At 45.1% G+C, this 23176-nt stretch overlaps 5 protein-coding genes and 2 long non-coding RNA genes across 11 annotated transcripts; 2 read left to right on the top strand and 5 right to left on the bottom strand.

The window, feature by feature from the left end:
• Positions 1-103: 103 nt before the first annotated feature.
• Positions 104-1081, top strand: E(spl)mbeta-HLH (Enhancer of split mbeta, helix-loop-helix). Its single transcript, NM_079781.3, has one exon. The coding sequence runs from the start codon at positions 234-236 to the stop codon at positions 819-821; it is 588 nt and encodes a 195-aa protein (NP_524505.2). The 5' UTR covers positions 104-233; the 3' UTR covers positions 822-1081.
• A 364-nt stretch (positions 1082-1445) lies between these two features.
• Positions 1446-1849, bottom strand: lncRNA:CR45038 (long non-coding RNA:CR45038). Its single transcript, NR_125262.1, has one exon. It is a non-coding gene; the product is annotated as a long non-coding RNA:CR45038 (long non-coding RNA).
• Positions 1850-3662: 1813 nt separating this feature from the next.
• On the bottom strand, positions 3663-4926 carry lncRNA:CR45037 (long non-coding RNA:CR45037). Its single transcript, NR_125261.1, has 2 exons — positions 4766-4926; positions 3663-3970 (listed from the first exon to the last, which is right to left on the bottom strand). It is a non-coding gene; the product is annotated as a long non-coding RNA:CR45037 (long non-coding RNA).
• A 439-nt stretch (positions 4927-5365) lies between these two features.
• On the bottom strand, positions 5366-6276 carry E(spl)mgamma-HLH (Enhancer of split mgamma, helix-loop-helix). Its single transcript, NM_079780.3, has one exon. It carries the CDS (start codon positions 6182-6184, stop codon positions 5567-5569), a length of 618 nt encoding a protein of 205 aa, NP_524504.2. The 5' UTR covers positions 6185-6276; the 3' UTR covers positions 5366-5566.
• Positions 6277-7493: 1217 nt separating this feature from the next.
• Positions 7494-8506, bottom strand: E(spl)mdelta-HLH (Enhancer of split mdelta, helix-loop-helix). The gene has a single exon (NM_079779.3). It carries the CDS (start codon positions 8393-8395, stop codon positions 7874-7876), a length of 522 nt encoding a protein of 173 aa, NP_524503.2. The 5' UTR covers positions 8396-8506; the 3' UTR covers positions 7494-7873.
• A 624-nt stretch (positions 8507-9130) lies between these two features.
• CG43116 (uncharacterized protein) lies at positions 9131-10248 on the top strand. The gene is made up of 2 exons (NM_001260379.2): positions 9131-9374; positions 9596-10248. The coding sequence occupies exons 1-2, from the start codon at positions 9235-9237 to the stop codon at positions 9951-9953; spliced, it is 498 nt and encodes a 165-aa protein (NP_001247308.1). The 5' UTR covers positions 9131-9234; the 3' UTR covers positions 9954-10248.
• Positions 10249-10389: 141 nt separating this feature from the next.
• On the bottom strand, positions 10390-23114 carry Nf1 (Neurofibromin 1). Of its 5 annotated transcripts, none has more exons than NM_001014668.2 (18): positions 22779-23114; positions 22392-22535; positions 21908-22292; positions 21711-21852; positions 21061-21654; positions 20678-20999; positions 20063-20615; positions 19471-20008; positions 17824-19415; positions 17161-17767; positions 14752-17107; positions 14442-14696; positions 14282-14377; positions 13638-13727; positions 13117-13319; positions 12868-13054; positions 12643-12808; positions 10390-11560 (listed from the first exon to the last, which is right to left on the bottom strand). In NM_001014668.2, exons 1-18 carry the CDS (start codon positions 22833-22835, stop codon positions 11553-11555), a joined length of 8295 nt encoding a protein of 2764 aa, NP_001014668.1. In that variant the 5' UTR covers positions 22836-23114; the 3' UTR covers positions 10390-11552. The 5 variants fall into 4 exon arrangements, with proteins under 5 accessions (NP_001014668.1, NP_001262978.1, NP_001262979.1 ...); NM_170253.2 differs by lacking the exon at positions 10390-11560 and adding an exon at positions 12136-12462; NM_001276050.1 differs by lacking the exon at positions 13638-13727.
• Positions 23115-23176: the final 62 nt, after the last annotated feature.

Raw genomic sequence — 23176 nt, 5'->3', positions numbered from 1 at the left:
AGCAGGCCGCGCACGAGGCAAAATGAGTGTCCCGCTCGCACTCACTGTCCAGTTCCCAGGGCGGCAGAGGCTATATAAAGCCGATCCCAGAGCCAGCCGACTCATTCAAAGCTCCGACTTCGTTGCGTGCACACAGAGTCTCCGAGTCCGAATCTAGTGGAACGTTGCGACTGTGGATTACGCGAGTTTACTTTACCCCCAATAAAAAAAAAACAAAACCAAACTACAACAAAATGGTTCTGGAAATGGAGATGTCCAAGACCTATCAGTACCGCAAGGTGATGAAGCCCATGCTGGAGCGTAAGCGCCGTGCCAGGATTAACAAGTGCCTGGACGAGCTCAAGGACATCATGGTGGAGTGCCTGACCCAGGAGGGCGAGCACATCACCCGGCTGGAGAAGGCCGACATCCTGGAGCTGACCGTGGAGCACATGAAGAAGCTGCGTGCCCAGAAGCAGCTGCGTCTGTCCAGCGTCACCGGTGGAGTGTCTCCGAGTGCCGATCCCAAGCTTAGCATCGCTGAGAGTTTCCGTGCTGGCTACGTTCATGCTGCCAATGAAGTGTCCAAAACCTTGGCCGCTGTACCCGGAGTGAGTGTGGATCTCGGCACCCAGCTGATGAGTCACCTTGGCCATCGTCTCAACTACCTGCAAGTGGTGGTTCCCTCGCTGCCCATTGGAGTGCCTCTTCAAGCTCCAGTAGAGGATCAAGCTATGGTCACTCCACCTCCCTCGGAATGCGACAGCTTGGAGAGCGGAGCCTGCAGCCCGGCGCCCAGCGAGGCCAGCTCCACCTCTGGCCCCATGTGGCGTCCCTGGTGATCAACTGGACTCCGGATGATATTCACCTGAATCGCCTTCAAGCGGAAGGCTTCTACAAATTTGTTGCCCCAAAGAGGTGCTGGACTTGAAACCGCACCGAACTCCTTGGAGATCATCAATTGCTGCCCAGGAATAGCTTTCCCAGCAGCCCAGCAGAGCCACCGATCATCTCTAGCAGAGCCTCAAATTTCGGCTATAGAGATGGCTGCTGCTCACTTCTTAAAGTCATAAAGAAATGAAAATAAATGAAATTCCAACTCAAGAATCTCTGCATTTACTTATTTCCCATAGAGCTGATTACTCAGACTTCCCAGACATTTAGTGGGCGTCCAACCGCAAACTAAAGCAACTAAAAAAAAGAAACCCCTTAAAACAAGAAACGAATTGGAGATAAACTCCGTGGTGAACCGAATCGCAGAGCCCACAGCCGGAAGTCGCTGAATATTTTCCCACACTCGGACTATCGTCTGGTCTCTCCGGCTTGGCCTCATTATGCCCCGAGAATTCGGATTGCGAGGGTATGCGGGGCTTTCAGGGGGCATACAACATACATACGTATATCTGCGGGAAGTTTTGCGCCGGCGCTGTCGCAATTAAATAATAAAATAAAGCAAAAAGTCAGTTCTAGGAAACGGCATTTATTATGAGGCCCGCCGAGTGTGAGAACCGCGGCTCCGCTGTCAATGGCTCAGCATTGTGGTCATTGTGTTTCGCTTTTTTTTTAAGATTTTGCTCTTTTTTAGTTTTTTTTTGTTCAGGCTTTGACAGCTTTAACTGCGCTTGACCGCTTGGCACATGCGCGGACGGACCGGCGGTCAGACATTGCAAATTAAGCCCGCGACCGCGACCGTCTCGGCACTTAAGTCTTAAAACTCCAATACTGTATGGGTATGGATAGGGGCTGGGATTGGGGTAGGGGTATGGGGTATGTGTATCGGAGTGCGGTTCGATTACGGAACCTCGGATTCAGCGCCTTTGTCTGGCGGACAACTATGATGATGACTACTTACCAGGTCGTCTCGAGTCTGGGACCGTTCAAGCCGTCGCTGATTGCTGTTAATCTTCAGAAAATGTTATTAGTCACGTAACATTGGCATCGAGACGGCCAAGTTAGCGCTTCTCCGCTTATTTTGTGCTTTTTTTTGTTGTGGACTACAAAACGGCTATTTATAGGGCTCAACGGTAGTCTGCTGAAAATGGGTGATCTATTTTGCGATGGACCAGTTGAAAGGCGATCAGTTCACTCCAAGATTGACTAAGTGCCGCAATGTTGGCCATTGCCGGGGGCTAATTGGATGGCTTCGTTGGCGAAACTGATCTAGAGGGGTTCCCATTCAGCTTGTCGGCTTTGGTTTTCATTTATTGCCGAAACGTGCGTCATTCATAAGAGGTTATTAAATGTGATGTTTGCTGACTTCAGAGTGGGTATCATTTCCATATCTATCTAATACCTGATTAACTCAGGAACAAAAGCCAATGATGACTCAAAATTGGTTTGCTCATAACTAGAATATTTCGTAAATTCTACACTGTAGCTTGCAAATAGCTATTATTAAACAGCATATAACGATTGCAATAATTTTTGAAGATTTCACCAAAGGTTGCAATTATTGAATGATCCCATTCCATGTTTTCGACCTCACCCAACCCACTTCGTATCTTGTGACAGGAGGTACAGTAGAGCCCACACGTCATCCATCACGTGACCTCTGTGTGTCGGTGGACCCCCAATCGCAGGCACCGCGGGTCCGGCCACCTACTTCAGTCATAATACTCCGCACGCCGCTAAGGTTTAATGCAGCCATATTAAAGTAAGCGCAAGACCACCACTTAATAAAAGAGAGGCGGCGGCAAACCGGCCTGGCAATGGGCTGTGCATGGAGGCTGGAGGATGGGACTGGGATGGAGTCGGCACTCGTGCCTCGATCTTCATCCACTCCCATTCCCATTCCCATTCCCATACCCATATCCAAACCCATTCCCCATACGATCCCATACAAACACAACCTGTGGGCAGCTTGTCCAGTGGCAGCAAGAGCGTGTGCCAATGTAGTGTAACAACATCCCATATTAAAGATATTACAGAGTCAATAGCACACCATATAAGTGTGGTTGGGTGCCTCTCCAGCGCTCCAATGCTCCGACGACCAACTCCTCAACTCCCCAACTCCCATACTCCCCAACGAGCATCTCCCACTCCGATCACCATAACCGATCTCCTCGTGCATCCCGCTCGCTCTCGCTTTTTGGTCATAAACCAACTAAATTGAGTTCGTTCAACAAAACAGCGACGCATGCGCCGAACCCCGAACCCATAGTTGTAGCCCCTGAAACACCTCGTACCCCTTTTCCTTCACAGATCACACGGCGCGCTCTTAACGATCGTGTGTCCACAGTCATTACAATGTTGGCCAATGCACAAAAGTCGAAGCTGAAGCTGAAGCTGAGCTGAGTCTGCGACTGAGACACACTTACCGCACGCTGCTTTTCTCTTTCATGTCGATCCATAGCCATATAGCCGCAGCTCGAGTCGGTCGTGATCTTGCCCGTAAGTGGTCTTGTATCTTGAATTCGTAAAAGTACACACACACACACGCATTGAGTGGTGGCCCAGCCAGACACACACACACACATACAAAAAAGGGCAGGTGTGTCGATCGTGTGAGAACCACGTTCCAAACCATTTTCTCACGATCTTCGCTTCTGATATTTAGTTTTTTTTTTCTGGCCACGGTCCCCGGTCTTCAGTCTTCAGTCCCTTCCCCTACCTAAAAAATAAGACCCTTTCTTTGGGCCTCGGTCTTCGAGTGATTCGTATGCAGTTTGTGTATTGTAGTTTTTAATGACTTGGGCTTGCGTTCGAGCTCGATCGCCGGATTGCCGGATTGCTGTATCGGGGGTTCGGTTACGTCGCCGCCATTCGTTCATCATTCATCGGGTTTACCTATAAGATTAAGTATCTTTTGTGCCAGCATTTCCTTTTGGCATTTTGGGTGCGATTCCTCCGCATGTCCCTATAACCGACTTTTTCTTATTGCCCATTGTATGGTATGACAACTGGGCTTGCTTGGTTTGGTTTGGATTGGTGTTGGTCCTCTTATTGTCGAGTCCATAGTTGTGTCGCCTTGATCGGATCATCCAGGAATGGCCTAGGATCGAAAGTGAGCTATAATTTAACATGGCTCTTAAGGAGTGTCCATTATTACACTTTATGTTATCCCAGGGTGGAAGTGACATCCAAACATTGAAGGAAATGATCTTGTTCAGTACATTATAGGGTTTAAGATTACACAGAATTTGCAAGTGAAATACAAATATTTTTAGCGTATTATCTACAAAGGATATCTCAGAAGGATTTAAACAATTTAAAAAATTATAAACGTTTTTTTTTAGTTATTTATAAGCTAGTAACCATAAGCTATAAATCTTATTAATTTCCATAAATAATTGCTGGCACACAAGAAAACAAAAAGGACGGAAATGTAAAATTAAGTATAAACACTTAGGGCTGTTGTGAAGAAGATCTTCTTAAAGATAATCTACTTTCGGCTTTAGCAAGTTAACAGAATTTTAATCAGCTGAAAAATCTCTATAAATTTAGTTCCTTTTTAAATTTATTACACCCCGCCAGCACAGACTAGTCCCAAGCCAATCCTGATACCGATCTCGTTGACTATTCCCTCGATCTGCCCTGCGTCGATTTTTAAGACAGAGGCGTCTGTGAATCGGCTACTGGTCTTGGCACACAGATAACCAAATGATGCTGGGTCAGCCAGATCAGAAAAAAAAAACGAAAATCAAAAAAGGCTCGGGCAGAGCCCATAAAAAAGAAACAACAAAAAAACCGATATCCTGTCCCCGGCTGGAGCTCCTCCATCTTAAAGTTGCCCTAGGGCAAGGCAGTCATTTACCTGATCCGAAGCAATTATGTGCCCATAGCTTACCTTGACCATTGTGCACACGATTTTCTATCCGAGTGGCCAGGGAGAATCACGGCAACAAAAAATTGAGGAGAACAAAGCGAAATCAGGACGGATGCGGGATGAATGATGACTCGATCCCTTTTTTGGTTTTCGGTTTTTTTTTCGGGTTCCTTGCCGGCTCTATGCCCATTTGTTTTCTTCTAAGTCTGAGCGACATTGTCGTAACTCGATTAGATACGCTCAAAGATAAGACTCTAATATTTTCTGTTACCTTCGCTTATTGTCCGCACACGTGTTGGAGTTGCAACCACCAACTGGCCTATAGGCTATGTCCCGGTATCGGTAGCCCCGGCTTTGGACTTTGGACTTCTTTCTTCTCTCGTTCTTCTGCCTAATTCTTCTTGTTTCGGCCTTGGCATTGTTTTCGCTTTCTTTTGTCCGACGATCGTGTATGTGCATCCGTGGGGCGATCGAATAGTTACAGGGGACAGAGAGAGGTGCTATTGCGTTTCTAGCGTTTCCGTTCTAGACCGCAGACAATTGGAAACTGTCTGGACATGGGAGTGTCTGAGCAATTTGCATGTGAGTCACTAGATAGTGGCAGAAAAAGTCGTGATCTTTCAATTTTAGCTATATAATTTATTATTTATTTAGTTATCACATGAACTGCGCGTCCTCATCTAAAGCTTTGTGTGTTTATGGTGTTTACTTATAACTAGGTGGGAGTCGACTGGTGGAAATCCAGTGACTCGGAAGACTTTTACTTTCTATGATCTCTCCTTCGTTTTTTTTTTTTTCAGTTGTGGTGTGAAGTAATCCTATCTACCAGGGACGCCAGACGTTCTCCTCGTCCTCGCTGTCGTCCTCCATCTTGGTCACATCGATGGTGGTCAACAGGGAATGGCTGGTCGAACTGGTATTGGAGTTGGGACTGCCGGCGTAGCTGGAGATTGGCGAAATGGGCACGGAGTAGGCATCCCGATTGGCGATGTGCACGGAGAGTGGAGCGGTCACCGGCAAGACTTCCTTTTCTGCTGGCTGGATCTGATTGAGGCGCTGTCCCAGGTGGGTCATTAGCTGAGTGCCTAGGCTGACATTCATGCCGGGCAGCTGGGAGAGTGAACGGGAGACCTCATTGACGGCATGGATGTAGCCGGAACGGAAGCCCTCCGCCGGAGTCAAGCTCTCATCGCCGGAAGCCCGCTTGTGCTGACGCTGCTGCTTCATCTTTTGCAAATGGGTGACGGTAAGTTCCAGGATATCGGCTTTCTCCAAACGGGTGACGTGCTCGCCCTCGGACTCCAAGGTGGCAACCATAAGATCCTTTAGCTCGTCCAGGCACTTGTTGATTCTGGCACGACGCTTCCTCTCCAGCATGGGCTTCATCACCTTGCGGTACTGATAGGTCTTGGACATCTCGGACATTTGTAGCGACGACATTTTGTGTGTTTCTTATTGTTCTTTTTGTAGTTTCGATGTAAGCTGAGTTCTTTGAGCTCTTGCTGCTCCGACAGTCGAAGTCGTTGTGTGTTGCTAGACCTTCGGTGATCGGCCTTATATAGCTGGCCAGAAACAACCCCCAAAAAATGGGCCAAAGGGATCGTCGTCGTCGTCGTGTGTGCTGGCATTCGAGGAGCAAAAGGGACGGGGACACGCTTCGTGTGCTGGCATGAGGGTTGCTCGGTACCGACCCTTCCGCTTCTTGAGACCGCTCCTTATTGTTCGGGCGATTTCTTATTGTTGGCCCCGGCACCCTTATCAAACGGGCCAGGGAGCAGGATCGCTGCCAGGATCGTGGGAAACACTTTCCTACTCGGTTTCTCACATCGACTCGCTCACCTGCCCGCAAAAAGCAGCCGAGCATGGCCACGGCCATGGGCATGGGAATTTGCAGAGCGAACAGCTGCCGTTTCTAGATTTGTGTGTTATGATTTGACTATGGCATGGCAGGGTGAGGGGCATAAGGATAATGAACTGCTTGCATTATGCCATCTCATCGGGGTCCTCCGGGGTTCCCACGATAGCGGGGACCTCCGCCGGGGGATGGGGATAAGGATAAGGACGAGGCGTTGCGATTCCTCGACAACTTCCTGTTTACCGTTGGCATTCCAAATTGGATCGGGTTCGTGTTTGGTGGCAGAGGAAGGGACAAGGACAGAGGCATCCTGCACTTGTTGGTCGGCTGTTATGATCCTGTGGGAACATTGCTCGTGTGCGTCGAGTGCGCTTAATGCGTGTACGACTTCCCGATCCCCCCGACCCGGCAGGACCTCTGCCTCTCCCTCCATCCGCCATGTAAAAGGGGCCAGCGATGCTGATCCTGGAGCGCTGCTCGCGTGTGGCTCGCTGTGGACACACTTTCGGCTGTAAGTTGCTCGCGTTCCAGGACCTTTGTAATGGATGGATGGTTGGATGGGTGGTGCATTACAGGGATTTGTAAACGGAGTGGGGAGAGTTCAATTGACTTGAATTCAAGTGGACAGTATAACGGTATTTGGTATTTAGAATTATAAATTATTAAAATTCCAAGGAAAATATATATTTTCTATATATTTCAAATTAGATTTTAGAAATATATTTAAATATATCTGATATATCTTTTATATCGAAGAAAGCTAAATAAGAGCTTATAAATTATAATTATAATATAATAATTATATATATTATAACATTTTGTACCTATGTACCTATGGATTATAGCAACCTTGTTTATGTTCATATTCCAAATAATATAAAGCTTTTAAAATTTCAGTTTACGTTCATTTTATTATTCAAATGTTCATGGCTTATACTTAATGGTGTAAAGCGAAAAATATAATTTTAAAACATACACAAAAATTTGTTCTTAATGAGGCTAAGTGGAAGCTCGGTGGGGAAGCTCTTGCAAAGTTGATGAAATAAATTACAATGAATTAAATACATGAATCAGTAAGCCTATGGGAGATCAAATACAAAATACGAACTTAAGAACTATCACAGGAACATCACATCATATCAAATCAACTACCAACTAAATACGATTCTGAGGCAAATGTTTACACTAGACCTTGGAAAACTTGGATTGTTTCTTAATGAAACTGAGTAGTAAAGCTATCAATGTTAATTGGTTGCGTATATATGGAATGCCCTTCACCAGGGGCGCCAGACTTCTTCGCCATGATGAATATCCTCTTCTCGCGGAGACTTTGAACGTTTTTGGTCGGCTAGATTAACTGGTTCTTCGGCCATATCGATGATTTCTTCTTCCTGTTTCATGTCCTTGAGCTGGTGACCCAATTGCTTCATCAGGTGGGTGCCGAATTTGAGATCCAAGCCGGGAACCGTAGAGAATATGTGCGAGACCTCGTAGGCAGCCTGGGTGTATCCGGCCCGAAATTTGTCCAGGTTAACTTGGTCGGGTGGTGGGGATTGAGGATTGGCCACTCGCTGCTGCTGTTGCGCTTTCAGATAGTTGACGGTGAGCTCTAAGATGTCAGCTTTCTCCAGCTTGCTGACCTGTTCGCCCTGCGCATCCATGGTGTCCACGATGAGATCCTTGAGTTCGTCCAGATACAGGTTCATCCGGGCGCGTCTTTTGCGCTCCAGGAGGGGTTTGGTCACCTTGCGGTAATGCTGAGTCTTGGTCATAAATCTCTGACCCTGAACGGCCATTGTGTATAATGGGTTTTGATTTGGTGTGGTGATTGTTTGTAAATAAAGTTGCGATGTTGCGATGTCGCTGCTGCCGCTCCGCACTGCACGGTAGTCACTTGAGAAATGATCTTGCCGCAAGGTAAGCTGATCCTTTTTGTAGCTGCTGGTGCCGTACACTTGCGAAATCGAAATCCTCCCCTAACTGCCACCACGCACTGCGATCACAACGCTCCTACACGCCGACGATCACAACGAAGCATCAATCGGGTCACTCTCTGCTTGTGGCAAGATTCCCTCGGCGTTGCACGTGTGCAACATCAAAAAAATTGGATCGGGCGGAAGCCGCTGAGGCTCTCTTCTTGCACTGAAAACAATCCATATGTGGCAGAGAACAATTTTTAAAATCTATACTTTATATAAACTACTTTTAAAATATACAAGTTTCGAAGCATACTCTTTGGATGTCCATTCTGGAAACCAAAGTTTCTCATGCATCTAAAGTATCTTACAACGATAAGTATAAACAAAGAAAAAATAGTTTTATTGTACTTTAGAAACTTTTATATATTTAGAAATTAATTTATTTTTAATCAAAGCTTCTTTAACCTTGGTCATAATAGTAGAATGCCTTAAAGTTATTTTCAGTGTATTGACTAGGGTCCAATAACACGTTCTTCGGATCTTCGCCCGAGCTAGTAGCGCGCTCTCTTCGGGCGTCTCTCTTCCTCGTGCTGTTGCCGTGCGCCGGCGCAACAGTCTGAAGAAGGGTCTCCGAGGAAGAGCAGGAGGAAAGAGTCGGAGCAATCAACCACCACCACCAGCAGCGCACCACACGCACACACGACATCAGCAGCGACATGACCTCGACCTGCCTGGCAGCCATCCGTGCTCCCTGGTTCCCACTTCCCTCGAGAAAAGAGAGCCGAGCCCCATGCGTGCCGTCCTCACTTAAGCCAAAGAGCCAATCTTGTCGAGGCAATGCCATTGTTGCATATGGGTGTGGGTTTCTGCTTGTATGCGTGCAGGTGCACTGGAAAAAATGTTGTTTTGTAAACTGAAATATAATATTCAGAAATATGCAAAATGTGCATAAATAATATATTAAATTCTGTAACTAAACTATAATTTGCATTACTTTGCTTTAAAAGCAATGCAATCCCGAAGTCTTTATAAGCCATCTTTATAAGTTGCTAGTTTAGAGTTCGAATTTTCTTGCAGTGTGGCCTCTTCCCTTTTGGCGCACAGTCACACAGACCTCATTTCCTCTTTGGCGCGACATTGCGTTACACTTACGGGCACGGAGCACCATCATCAGCAGCAGAAGCAGCAGCAGCAACCACCGCAACAACCACCACCACCAACGGGACGGCAGCATAGCACCACCCAGGCAAGCGGCAAACAGCCGGTGCTGCGATGGGTCGGTCGGTGCATGTGCATCGTGAGAAAGTGTACTGGAGACATTCCCACAAGTATTGGGATTGTGCCGCACTTCTGCTGCCGGTTGCCCGGTTCCTCGGCCTCGGTCAGCTGTGACACTTGTTTGGCGCATTTTGCGAGATTGGGTATTCGGGGATAGGGCCATTGACGAAATCCACCTGCCCGAGGGTGAGTTCCAGTTCAAATCCAAGACCAGGGGTCGCTGCAATCGCAGCCATGAAATCGAGAAGTTAACAAACAGTGCAGCAAGGCACCGGCGACATTTGCTGACATCTGATGGCACTGATTTCGTACATTTCGTTTCCAGTTTTCTTCGTGGGGGAGGTTTCTGAGATCATCAGAGTGGCAATGTTTTGATATGGGTATTGGGACGACTTAAGGAAGACAGCCATATGCAAAAACAGGGATTTCAATTGCGCCAATTTCCATGAGGGAAAGATTTTAAGAGAGAGATTTCAATCTGTTGACAATGATGAATCATCCTACTTTTGAAAGTAGAAGAGGAGGATCAAGGATCATAAAACAAAAATTAAGAATCGTTCCGAATTTTAATCTTTCCCAATAAAAGAATCGTTCCGATACTCAATAAACATTTTAATTGAAAGTATATTCATTTGTTCGATATTGTTGTACATTGATAAATTTGGGACATTAACATTTCATAAATATCTTCAAGTGGCTGTAATTTACAAAGATACATATTCGTTTAATACACATATAGCAACACACACATATACATTTAGATTAATAATAATGTATAGAATCCAGTTCCATTTTTGCGCATCTAGTTTAAAAAAATGTTCTTGTTTAATGCGGATAACGCCAAATACAGTTTAAAATCCATGTGCTAGAAAGTAAGTGTAACGGACTAATTTGCTTCGTTTATTGTTTAATAAGAGGTACAAATGTGTAACGTTCGTAAGTTTTTATTTTGGTTCGATTCATTTCGCTTATCATTTCTATTTCGATTAAAATCTTTGTTGTGCTTAAAACTAAATTATATTTAAAGCGGACTGGGTCGTTTTAAGCTTATTATCGATTAGTTTTTGGTGTTTCGGAAATTTCTTGGAAAATGTGCTGATGAAATAAATTAGTAAGGACTAATGAGAGAGGTGAACTTGGTTTAAAAGTAAAATTATATAGAATAAAAAAAAAAAATAAATGCCATCAGATACATTTGCTGCGGGGAGATTCATCTATAATACAAAGTAATGCAAACGACATGTGCAACATGCCGTCTTCTTAAAGCTTTAAGTTATTCTTGTTCTTGTATTCGTTTCGTTTGATTTTGCCTTTAATCGCTTTCATGGTTAACTCCGTTTCGCCTGGTCGCGGTCATCCTTTGAGGAACTGGTGGACTTGGTGTGCCTAGTTGCAGTTGTGGGTTGCAAGCATTAAAATGTACAATCGGTAATCGTTTAAAAATATTTCCATTCGATATCTTCTTCTACGGTGCTTATAGTATCCTCGATCCACTCCCTTCTACACATACAAATATATACATTCTGTTTACATACATCAATACACGCGTTCATTTCCTTCTTTCGCATTCAGTGGTCATCGCTTCTGGACATTCTATACATACATACATACATATATATATAAATATTCTATGATTTTGTACGACATTCTGTGGGGGTTTTCACGTTCTCTAAAAGCACTTTTTAAGCAGATTTAGGAAACGCATTACTTTTGCGATAAGTGTGGTACGTCTAGTGCGCGGGTTTGTAGTTGTTATTCATGCAGCTGAAAGTAAGACAAAACTTGCATAAACATATCGAGGGAAGAACAAATTGGGGCGAAAGGATATTTGGGGCAAAGAAGCAGTGAAGATTATTCAATTTACTTAGACTTACTTCAATTATCTATTGGCTCGTATAAAATATAGTTGTCAATGAAAATATATAAAATCTTGATGTATTTTCTGTGCCTAGTAATTGTTTTTAGCTAAATTAGCAGCTACCGATAACTAAAGGTTCTCAGCTATTTTAACTTGCATTAGTTTTATATACTCTTGGCATGCATTTATCAGAAATATATTTTGGGTCTTTGTTTTAATTTAGCTATCGTGAATTATTTTTTTTTTGACTGTGTGTTTTAATTTTTGAACAACAAATATTTATGACAACACTACTCTACGCTACAAAAGGTGCTTTCAATTCACCTACATTATGTCGAAAATATGTTGTAAATGCTTCAAGGTACCAGATTTATCATCAATATAATTCTCAAATCTTCAACATCAATTTGCTAATGCGTGTAGGATAAGGTGCATTATCTAGTGTAAATTCATTGGATTTTTTTTTTTTTTGAGATTAACAATTTGCATATTGGATATTGTGTTCGATATTACAAAAGTGAAATCGTTTGGAGTGTTGGGACAATAATTCCATTTGGCAAAGCTTATATAACTACGAAATACATATGTTTCCCAATCATGGTGTTATTTTGTTGCATTGTTTTCAGCTATTCTTATGTTGTCTTAAGTTGCAGTTTGAATATTTTCGTATTTTACTTGTGGAACGTTCAATGTGATGGACTGTCGTTAATTCGATGTTTGGCGCGTGATTTGCTGTGTGAGGCGCGTCGCAGGCTGCTGACGCTGCCTGGGCAATTGTCATAAAAATCTAATGATTCCGATGAGAATGCTATATATCGCAATTGGTGTGATATAAAGAAAAGGTTAAGTTTGAGTAAATACTGTTTGTAAAAATCTGTGTTCATTCAATGGGTCTTGCTATTGAAAAATAAACGCTATAGATTAAAGCAATGAATGCATTACGGTATAGCTTGGGCAAAAGCTAAAGATAAATCTACAGGATACTAACCTTTATCCGTGGGTGATCCCAGGGTCAGGCTACTCAGACTGGAGCTCAGGTTGTATGGACGCGGAGATGGTGGCACCGGCGCGGATTCGTCGCCTGGCAAACAGGTCTCAACCATGGCCTCCAAACAGTTGACAAACAGCTCCGAGGACTCACCCATCATATTGTACTAAAAATCAATCAAAAATAAATCATATATTCTTCGGAATACGCATTTAAAGCACCCACCTTGGTGAAGGGACCAGCAAATCGCCAGAGTCCGCCAAATCCACAACTCTGCAGGAAGTGCAGCTGCTGCTGGGAAGGATCTTCGCTGGCCAGCATATTTTGTATAATGTTCTGCACAGAGTTGAGCACCACTTGGTCGTGTGACACTGACAAAATGTTGTTTATCTTTTGGTCCAGCAGTGAATGGCTACGGTATCAAACATATTAAAATAAAATTTGTCGAAAAACGTTAGAATTGTATAGACTCACATAACTGGAAACACCTTTGGAAAGACCACCGATCCTTCGGCCAAATACTGATACAAAACCCGCGTTTCGCCTTCATCCGAAGAGTACTTGACCAAGGTGGCCAAAACAGTCAGTACCAGGGCTTGAATGGACAGGTCAGGTAAGACCTCGGGATCGAGCAGTACGTTGGACTCGTTGGACACCGACGAACGCGAACCGCGTTCCTGTTCAAATACATATTGATTTGTAATACAATTGATGTGATATTTAATTACACACAGATATGGTAAAAAAGTACTAGTGAAGATGAAAGATCTACGATATATCCGAATTGTGCATTTTGGCAATGGGTATAGTGAACTGGACGGCTTTTTGACTGCCTTCATTCGGTGCCATGCAAGAGTAACCAAAACAAATGACATTACAGCGAAACATTAATGACCTCATTTTAGTATGGGTTTTAGTAGCAAACTTAAACATTTGATTTAGTGGGGTAGTAGTTAGTTAGTCTTAGCTAAGAGATAAGTTTTGTTGAGCAGTACCTGACGTTCTTCGATGCCGGTGGCATTGTTCGGATCTTTGGTCGTCGGCACCGAGAATGAGCGTTGAGTTTTGAACAAAACTCGCGCGTTCTACGGAGTTTAATTTTGTGTTCGGGGTGGTTGTTGATTTTGCACAGTGTTGATGTTGTAGTTTTAGCGGGTTTCGGTAACCAAATCAAACGTAAATCAAATGACAATGTTCATGCGTAGTAGTAGTAGTAGTAGTAGAAGTGGCAGGTGGCAGTTACAAGTTTGGAGTTCATATAGGACATATAGTAATATCGATATTGATGAGAGTTACAAGCACCAATTAGATGTAAGATTCGGCAGGCAGATTATGGCATAAATATGGTTTCAACGAGTATACATTGTGATTTATATGTAACGTTTTTTTTTTATATTCAAATCAAACATAAAAAGAGAAAGAAAAAAATCATTGAACGATTATTAGTTATGCAACGGCTGATCTCAATAGATAGTTGATATTACATAGTAGATGGGATATATAGGATATATAGGTTTGAATATATAAACTCAAATAGATAGCCAAAAGTTACCATAGCAGATGGTTATAACAACTTTTGCACAGCAAATTTCGAACAAGTGGGAATTACAGCTTGGCTGGATAGTTCTTATAAGCTCACCTGAAGAGTGGGAACCTTGTGTTGGCGGGCAAACTGCAAGGCGGACTGATCCAGGATGTCCCAACTTTTTTGACGGCGTGACAGGGGCAGGCCGATCTAAAAGGAATGTCAGAAATGTCATTGATCCCCTGTATGATTTCATTTCTTTTTTTCAACTAACAGCTTGCACTCCGCCGGATGCTTCACCATTTTCCACACTACTACTCAGATCGGCTGGCCAGCGGGGAAGGGCATGTTTTACGTGACATCTGGAACGGACTTCCTCGGAGACAGCCACCAGCGCAGTCAAATAGGCCACACTGTCAGGTGTTACTTCGAACTTGTCCCGATGCAGGGGTTTGGCTATTATGCCCAAGAGCATCGTCAGCACACGAGAGGTGCGTGAGACGGTTGTAGGTGTAGGATGGCGGAAGCCCTGTAAATTATGATATCCGTAGATTAAGAATAAGTTCGGTTAGTTCAAAACGTACCTTAATCAAGTGTCCCACTAGGGCAAAGTGGAAATTGCTGCGGAAGGAGAGGCCGACGGCGTGATCCAGTTGCTTGAAATGCCACTCCAGCTTTTCCCTTGTCTTCATCATGACCTCGGCTATGGTCTCCTTCTTGTCAAAACAGCCCTGTGACTTAAGCGTGTGTAGATTTTGTTCAAGCAGAGCTAGTCCAGCGCCGTACAGGGTAATCTCGTCCAACTGCAGCACCGAAATGGCCACCCAGAAGAGGGCCCGATGAATGGGCGACTCTGGTCGGAGTAGTGGTTGAATGCGAGTTAAGCACATTACTAGAGCCTCGATCAGAATGAGATCGTTGAAAGATTCGAGGGCCTTAACCAGGATGCGTAGTAACTGCTTGACCTCGTGATCGGTAACACTCTTGCTGATGCACCCGTAAACTATAAGGGCTCTAGGCTGTAGCGCTGGATTGTAACAGAAAGCAAAACTGCGAGCCAAAGAGGTCCAGGTGTTGAGCCATTCGCAGTCCGGAACATCTCGCATGCAAGCCTCCATGATTTCCAGCAGGGCATCCGTGATAACCTCAAGCGATGGTAGGGATAAACGCTCTCGATCGGCGGGCAGAGGCTGGGTAACCCTTTCATTTCCTAGCCATTTATCTGTAGGGTGACGGCAGCTGGAGCGGAAAGCGGTAACTGCTGCGGACTTGACCTTGCTGATGCCGAAGAGTAGATAGAACTTGGGCAGTGAGAATTCATCCAGGGACAGTCGGAGTACTCGCTGCGCCTCCTCTGAAAATGAGGGATTTGTGCATGTGCACAGCGAGTGGATGATGTTGATCACTAGGCCATGAGTAGAGGCTCGCATCGACAGGGATCCTGAACATACCAAAAACGTAATGGTGTGGAATAGATATGGCACCGATGTGGCCACATCCAAACAATTGTTGAACGACAACATGAGCAGGTATCGACCAAGAATTGCAATATCGTCCCACATCATATGCTGCTCCAGATATTGTGTGGGATTTGTGCAGGATTTGTCCATGACTCGGCATATTCGCGTTATGACCTTTTTGGACACCAGCTGAACATTCGCTGAAGCGAGAGCCACTGCCGTGTCAGCCATAATCTCCACCTGTGGTGATCCCAAGCCATATGTGATCGATTTGTGCAAAAAGTTATCCAAAACCATGTCGATCAGCTCGGGGATCTGTCCAATTGATCCCCAGATCTTGGCCTGCACTGAGGGATACATTTCCTTTTGGTCAATAGTTAAATTGATGAGCTTGTCCAGAATTTGGGAGACCTTAAGCTTTTTGGAGTCATCGTTGGACTTGCAAAATTTGACTAGGTTCTTTAACCATGGCGTCATGTACTCCAAACACAAATGTTTCAGCTCTATGGTGCTGCGCTGGAAGCCCTGAATGGACTCCTCAAGGAATTCCAGAGTCAGATGCGGTTCATTGGTGGCCAGCTTTTCGCTAACGGATTTGATAAATATGGTATTATTTGAGGGTATGCAAAGTCCTTGGGTCTCCAACAGTTGACCCTCAATCTTTAGATCAAAAGTAGCGGTCAAAGCACACAGCAAATTGTAGGCAGCAGTCCTTAGATTGGGGTCACATGATCCCAGATTGAGTAGCGCCATGTTCAGCAGCGTTCCAGGCACATCTTTTGGTCGGATCTTTTGGTGAACCGTCACGGAGTCCGGCTGACTAAGCTCCCATCGATTTCGGATGTGTATGATGGCTTGAACAATGTTGTCGCAATCGTTGTGAATAAAGCTAAGCTGGCCACTTTCGTTAGTTATAGACAGGGTGAACTGGTTATCGTCCACCAAGCACACCTCCTCAATTTCAGAGGCGTAGTATACATCGTTCAGGAGCACGGAGTGAGCCAAGACCTTTGTCTTTTCGGCAGATGTAATTTGCAATGCGGTGGGACCCACTTTGATAGCCACCTTTGTGTCTTTATGGCTGAGCTTCAGCGCGTTGCTGAATACCTTTAAATCTTCGTCCAAGGAAAGAGTTGCTCCAGGCAATTTCTGTTGCTCCGCGTCGATGAAATCAGTAAGTTTGTTGGGTGACTCCAGGAACAGAAGTTTGCGATTTCCCTTTAATGGTGCCAGAATGCGATCGTGGAACTTGGTATATTCGCGCACCCACGAGTTACAGTTATAGATGTACACAGCATGGACATTTTCGTAGGCTACCGTGGGCAGGACATAAAACCACTTCTGCAGAAACTCGGTGCGGAACCGATTATCTGAACAGGTGTGCGTAAAATCGATGACCACCTCGAAGGGCGAGTGGCAGAATGGTTTCAGAGTGAGTATGACGTGATATATAAGTAAGTCTCCATTCGTTTCTCCAATCCTGAAATAGAGTTAGTTACTAAGTTAAATATGTATAAAATGCGATTCACTTACTTGTATCGTCTTGCTATATAGTAAAAGACAGGATAGCCAGATTTGCTTGTTCCGGCCTGGTAGAATATGTTCATCGACTTGAGGGTCTTGAATTCCTCCTTCTCGTGCATTTGGTGCTTGACCATGATCTCCTCGAAGTTTGTCGACGACATGTCAATGGAGCTCCAGCGTGCATACGAGCTGAACATCATGTGCGAATCCACGGGCTTGTGCTCCGGTGGTCCCAGGTATGCTAGCAAAGTAGCCATCTTGTCGAAGGGCCGCCTTCCAACCGCCTTGTGGTCTCGACTGCTAGACAGATAGTCGCCGATCTTCTCCTGATGCGTCCACAGCAACCGATGCAGTGCCAGTACGTTCGCATCTGAAATAAAACTCATGCTGTGCGAGGTCTGATCCACGGTCTCACAGTCTGATGCAATCTGTATGAAGAATCGCCGCCCAGCTTCAAAGTGATCGCGCAGAAAATCGTTGAAACACAACATGTGCTGCTCCTTGGAGAACTCCACGTGGTTAGCAATGTTTTGAAGGATCTTGGACATTAGCATTAGACCTCGTTTGGCCGAGCTGTGCACTTGTTTGTCAACGATTCCCAATTCCTGTGGGGAAACTGAAAACAAAGCAAATATTAATAAGAGGTATTCTAGAATTTTTCTATAATCTTACCTATGGCGGGATTGATGAACCGCAAGAAGATGACTGTGCCTACAGCACCGATATTGTTTTGAAGAAGATTCGGGAAGCGTTTGCTTAGCACTTGGTACAGGCAATGGCACATGGATCGCAGCTGCGGGGGAAAGCGATCCGACGAGTTGATAATAGCGTCAAACACCTTCTGCGTTAGGGCAATCAAGTTGTTCCTGTGCTGTTCAATATCTTCTGTTGGATCCAGACGAGCTGGATCCACCTCAAAACAGGTCTCCTCCTCCTCATCCAGAAGCGGACGAATTAAAGGCTCTAGTAGCATTTGGAGATAGCTCGCGCCGTATATTTTAAAGCAAAAGGCCATGATTTTGCTGCCCAAAGAATTTCCACGGAAAAGTGTCTGCATGCAGTCTGAGACCTCCACCTCGCGATAAAACATATTCCATAGGAGTGGCGATAACAGGTGTTTGGCGTCGAATAGGGTGACCAGAACCCTAGCCAGCTCGTCCATTTGGGATGTAGTCACCACATTAGCCAAAGCCATTGCTATGGGAAGTTCTCCTTTGTCGCTGATCATTGTAACAAGTTGGACCAGTTGCTCAAATCGATCAGCTAAAACAGTTTCGGCCAAGGTATCGAATTCGGTGCCTTGTTGCAGGATTTGAGTCAACACCTCCATGAAAGCGGCACGCGTTTGCAAATCAGGATTATAACCCAGATCGATGGAGTGCATCAAACCAGAGTCAATGTTGGCACCCAACAAATTAGACATGGCTAGAATAGTGGCATTTCGCAGAGCGGTCAGTTTTCCAGCTGCCATTCGAGGGCGCGGAGGCAATAGTGGGGTATTATTCATTTCCTTCTCCGCCTCGGAGCTATCGATGCAATCATTCAGCAGGTTCATAAATAGGGTAAAGTACTTTAAAAAGAGCGCACTCTTTGCATCCATCAAATCGCCTCGATCCGATTCCTCAGGCTGAAGGGGAAGGCCCCGAAGCAAGGCAGCCACTGCCTCCATGCAGGCTTGGTCTAGATCGCGAAATATGAGGGATGTGTTGGTAAGAATAGCGGCATCCGCCGAGCTGGGCGGTGCAATCTGATGGGAGGTGCCCATCACCCAGTCGGTCAAGTATTCAACCAGTTTATTCCGGAACTTCATCTCCTGGCGAAAGGCGAGGTCGTCGCGTCGCTTCATCATTACTTCCACAAGCTGGCACAATTTTGTCTTGATTCGAATGGCATAAACAGTCATATCCAGGTGGCGAACGTAGCGCACTATTCCTAGCATCATGCCTTCGATGCTTGTAACACCTAAATGTTCCGATGGCGAGGGTTGATCGTTGTTGGGATCCTTGTTGGCTTTGGGATCCAGAATTGATTTCATTATGTAGATGGTGTGCTCGATAAACTGCGTGTTGATGTCGGTCACATTGACGTTCACCTGACCTTGCTGATCGAAGAACTTCTCCACGATGGCTCTAACCTGGTCGAAGAGTATAGGATACAGTTGGGTGGACATCTCCTCGCCCACCAGTTCCTTCACATTTTTCTGAATATTAAGTCCAATTTTTTCGTTGCTGCAAACTAACAGGCGCAATAGTTGGCCCACGAATCTAAATTAAAGTTATAGGTTATATATGGGACATGTTAAAATAAATAAAACCTTACTGTGTTACAGGACAATAGCTGACATCTTGTGGCGGTGCTGGGGGAAGAGTGGATAGTGAAACCGTGCTAGGATGCAGAGAGCCATGTCCAGAACTTGTGGAGCTTGAGTAAAGAGAGTTTTGAGCAAGTGATCCCAAAGAAGCATTGTTCTGTGATTGCTGCAGCAGCATTTGACGACTGCTGCTACGTTTATGAAGGCAGACGCCACCCAAGGCTAATAGAAACCATGTCATATTGGCCCATTCATTAATTTGTTCCTCCAAATCGTGCTCTGAGCTTTGGTGACTCGCTCGCCGCTTGCCCATGCCACGATGGAAAACCTCCGCTTGGCCATCTTCTCCTTTACATTTGGGGTACGTTTGCAAAACCTTGCTGGATACTTCCCAGTTGCGGAAGGTTTCCTCCCAGGCGGGCTGAACACCATGAACACAGTGCTCGATCTTGCGCAATAGGGTCATTATGCGCTTTTGAAGTGTAAGACGGCTCAGCACATTGCCGTGCGTGTTGTCAAAAAAGCAAATGCGAGAGTCCGTTGCAGCTAAAACGAAATTATTATTAATAAAAATATGTATGATGAATTTACCAAACTCACATGTGGACAACTGAGCCAGCTCCTGGTAAATGTGGTAATTCGGCATAATAAATCCGACTGTCAATTCATCAGAACTGCAGCAAATCTCAGCCTCCTCGCATAGTAGTCCAAAACACGATAGCGATGTCAGCACCGCATCTAAATCAACACTCCACAGGTACATGAAGAAAACAACTTCCATCTTAATGTGAGCCTGCTTGCAAATGGCAATCTGACTTCCCACATGTGCATAATCCTTGTGTCGCTGAAGAAAAGTATTCCGACAGATGAGGATCTCGCGTAGCCACTTTAAGACATCAGTGTAATTGGCAATTTGGTGTTGAATGAGCTTTTGCGAGATTGAAAACAGTACTTGGGAGCTAACGTCCCAGAACGTATTGATCGGAGCCTCTGGATTCCAAACCTCTATTTTCTCCGGGGCGTGCAGAGCAAGCAGCGCCTCCATAGCCTCTTGTGCCACATCGGGCATGGTAGTTTGATGCACCAAACTAACTAAGCCGTTGATGAGCTCCAATGTGGAGCTCTGCACTTCATGTGCCACTTTTCCTTGGGTCTATATTACAAAACAATTGTTAAATATGAGACTATTATCGATCAAATTATCAAATAACTCACATTCAACAAAAGCGTGGGATCTGCATGAATTAGCCGTACGAGTAGCAGTAATAGCATTTTGTGGGCGGGACCCTCTTCAGCGCGGGTTAAACCTTTCTGGGTATCTTTAGATTTGAGCGTCAGGGAGGTTATGTAGCGCAGTGGCGTATGGGCTATATAACCCTGGGTGGCCTTGTTGAGCGTATCCGTAAACAAAGCTCGTAGCTCAGCAGAACGGTAGTGAACCACATCCGTTTGCGGCCACCAAGACAATCTCGGTTGGTTTACTATTCGAAAGGGGTTCTTGTTCTGCAAACGGAAGTCAACGTATATGTGAGCCAACCTATAATGGAAAGTATACATGTAAAAGTCAAGAGTTTTATATAGCTACCCAAGTAAATTACCTTAGCAGAGAGCACACAATTACAAAATGGTAAGCCTGCGGCGAGGACAAATTCAGGCAAACCTTTAGAGCCTCGATGTTGTGAGGATTAATCCGGAAACAAGACACCCAGCAGTCAATCATCAGCTCGATATCAGCGAAGTTGTACCCCTGACCGCGCGAAAAGGGCTTTGCTGGATTAAAGAGCAGTGCCTTGAGATCGTTGATAAAGAATTGCACCAACTTGAAGACCACATTATTGGAGTCGGTGTTGTTGATGTAGGTGGATGCTTTGCACAGCTTTACACAGGCAATTGCCGCAGATTCGGTCACCTGTTTGGATGGTGAGTGCTGGCCCAAGCCTCTCTTGATACTCTCGATGAACTGCTTGGCCGAGAAGTCCTTGTCCCGGGACGTGGATTGCGCTGACTTCGAGGCAACCTTTTCCTTGTCCTTTTCCTTCTCTTTCTCCGACTGCTGAAGTTCGTTAACAACAGCCTCAAGGCAAGAGGGATTCAATATCAGCAAGAGCATTTGAAGCGGCCAAACAAGAGTCTTGCTTTTCTTGTTTTCGGTTTTAAAGTACTCTACAAAGTCCATCAGGGGTTCCCAGCAGCTAAACGAAACAGGATCAATTAATGTGACTTTAAAAACGCTTGTAATTCCTCTTACGTTGATATATCTCGATTGGTTCCTCGTTGCAAGTCCTGGAACTCTTGTGGATGGTACTCGATCCAGTTCCAAATAGCCTTCTCCAGCGAGTAAAGCAAGATCAAAGGTGGAGCACGCTTCGATCGAAACTTTGTGATGGTTTCTGGAAACGTAAAACGTTGTTTAACCTTTCCGAAATATTAAAAAAGTTAGTTTACCTTGTAGCAGCTTGGTTAGCTTTATCATATCCATATCGATGTGTTGAATTAATTCTATGTCGTTGTAGTCCGGGTTTTCCTCGGAACAGGATGTCAGCTCTTGAATCCTGGCCGATATGCGATTGAACACCGCCGAGAAGTGATTCTGGGACAAGGCAAAGAGCACCTTGGATGCCAGGGCCTTGAGCTGGGCGGCATTCGGATTGCTGTCGCTCTGGACGTCGACAAACTGGGAGATCTCGCGCAGCAGAAGCTTCACATTCATGGCCTCTTCAAAACGTGCTGTGTCCTTGGTCTGGTTGGTCAGACAGCGTTCCAGAGTGGTCAGTATGATGACCAGCGACTCAAAGTAGCAACGCTCTGGCTCATGGCGATTTTGAAGGGCCTGCAATGAAATTTTTGTTTAAGTAATTTAATCGTATCCTAGCCCCATAAAATAAGGCAACATAGTTTAAGGGTTAACAATAGAGAATGGAGTACTTACCGCCTCATTGACCCTCTGCAGCATCTTGGTGAGACCGGATATGACAAGGGAGAAGCGGTAGCGCGATATGTGGATCAGACAGGCCACCAATTGGTCCTGGCTCATCCTGGCCTGCGTGCCATAGGCACCGATTCTGTTTGGCAGCTGAAAAAGTAAACCATTGATTGCTCAATTCCACTTCATTCATGCGGGAACCGGTGTTTTTGTTATTGTTGCTATCTCGCTCTCCCACGCATTTGATTGAGAGCTCACACTGACAGAGCGGGTGAGGCACGCACACTCGCAAGGTCGCTGTGAGCATGTGTGGGGGAGGAAGAGGCAGAGCAGCAGGTACATTTTTTCGCTTGCGAAAACGCAACTGCGGAAAAGCGATTGGAAAACACTTGCCTGATCCTCGAAACGTGCCAAAAGGGCGCTAGCCCACTCGCCTGGCTTCTGGGTCATCTTGTTGTGGTGTTTTAACAGTTGTTTATGCGTTTTTTACTGCATTTCAGCAACTAAATAGGGCAGCTTTTCGTTGAGCTTGGGGAGTGGCAATTGGTTGAGTGGCATCTTTGTTCGTTATCCTTGGTGTTTTTTTCAGTTCCTGAGACGTTCACTTCCTTCTCTTCCAACAATTTGGATGGTTTGGCTTTACAAAACGGGCACTGTTTCTTTTTTTATGGGAATTTTCTAAGGGCTTACAGGCTGTTATTTGGATGTTTATATTGTGTGTGTACCGCCTTCCATTTCTTTCACAATACCGAAACGCTTTTATAAGTGATAACAATTACATCCTATCGATA

Source organism: Drosophila melanogaster, chromosome 3R, assembly GCF_000001215.4.
Source record: "Drosophila melanogaster chromosome 3R".
NCBI lineage: Eukaryota > Metazoa > Arthropoda > Insecta > Diptera > Drosophilidae > Drosophila > Drosophila melanogaster.
Note: the sequence above shows the minus strand (reverse complement) of the source record. Positions and strands in the feature narration are given on the sequence as shown.

Bases quoted from the DNA above. Each gene is read 5' to 3' on its own strand.
- Nf1 (NM_170253.2), bottom strand. From the start codon at position 22,835: ATGACCCAGAAGCCAGGCGAGTGGGCTAGCGCCCTTTTGGCACGTTTC. The intron at 14,378-14,441 runs GTTAGTTGAAAA...CATTCCTTTTAG, and splicing joins CATCCGGCGGAGTGCAAGCT to ATCGGCCTGCCCCTGTCACG. The intron at 13,055-13,116 runs GTGAGTCTATAC...TTGATACCGTAG, and splicing joins CCAAAGGTGTTTCCAGTTAT to CCATTCACTGCTGGACCAAA.
- CG43116 (NM_001260379.2), top strand. From the start codon at position 9,235: ATGACCTCGACCTGCCTGGCAGCCATCCGTGCTCCCTGGTTCCCACTT. The intron at 9,375-9,595 runs GTGTGGGTTTCT...ATTTTCTTGCAG, and splicing joins AATGCCATTGTTGCATATGG to TGTGGCCTCTTCCCTTTTGG.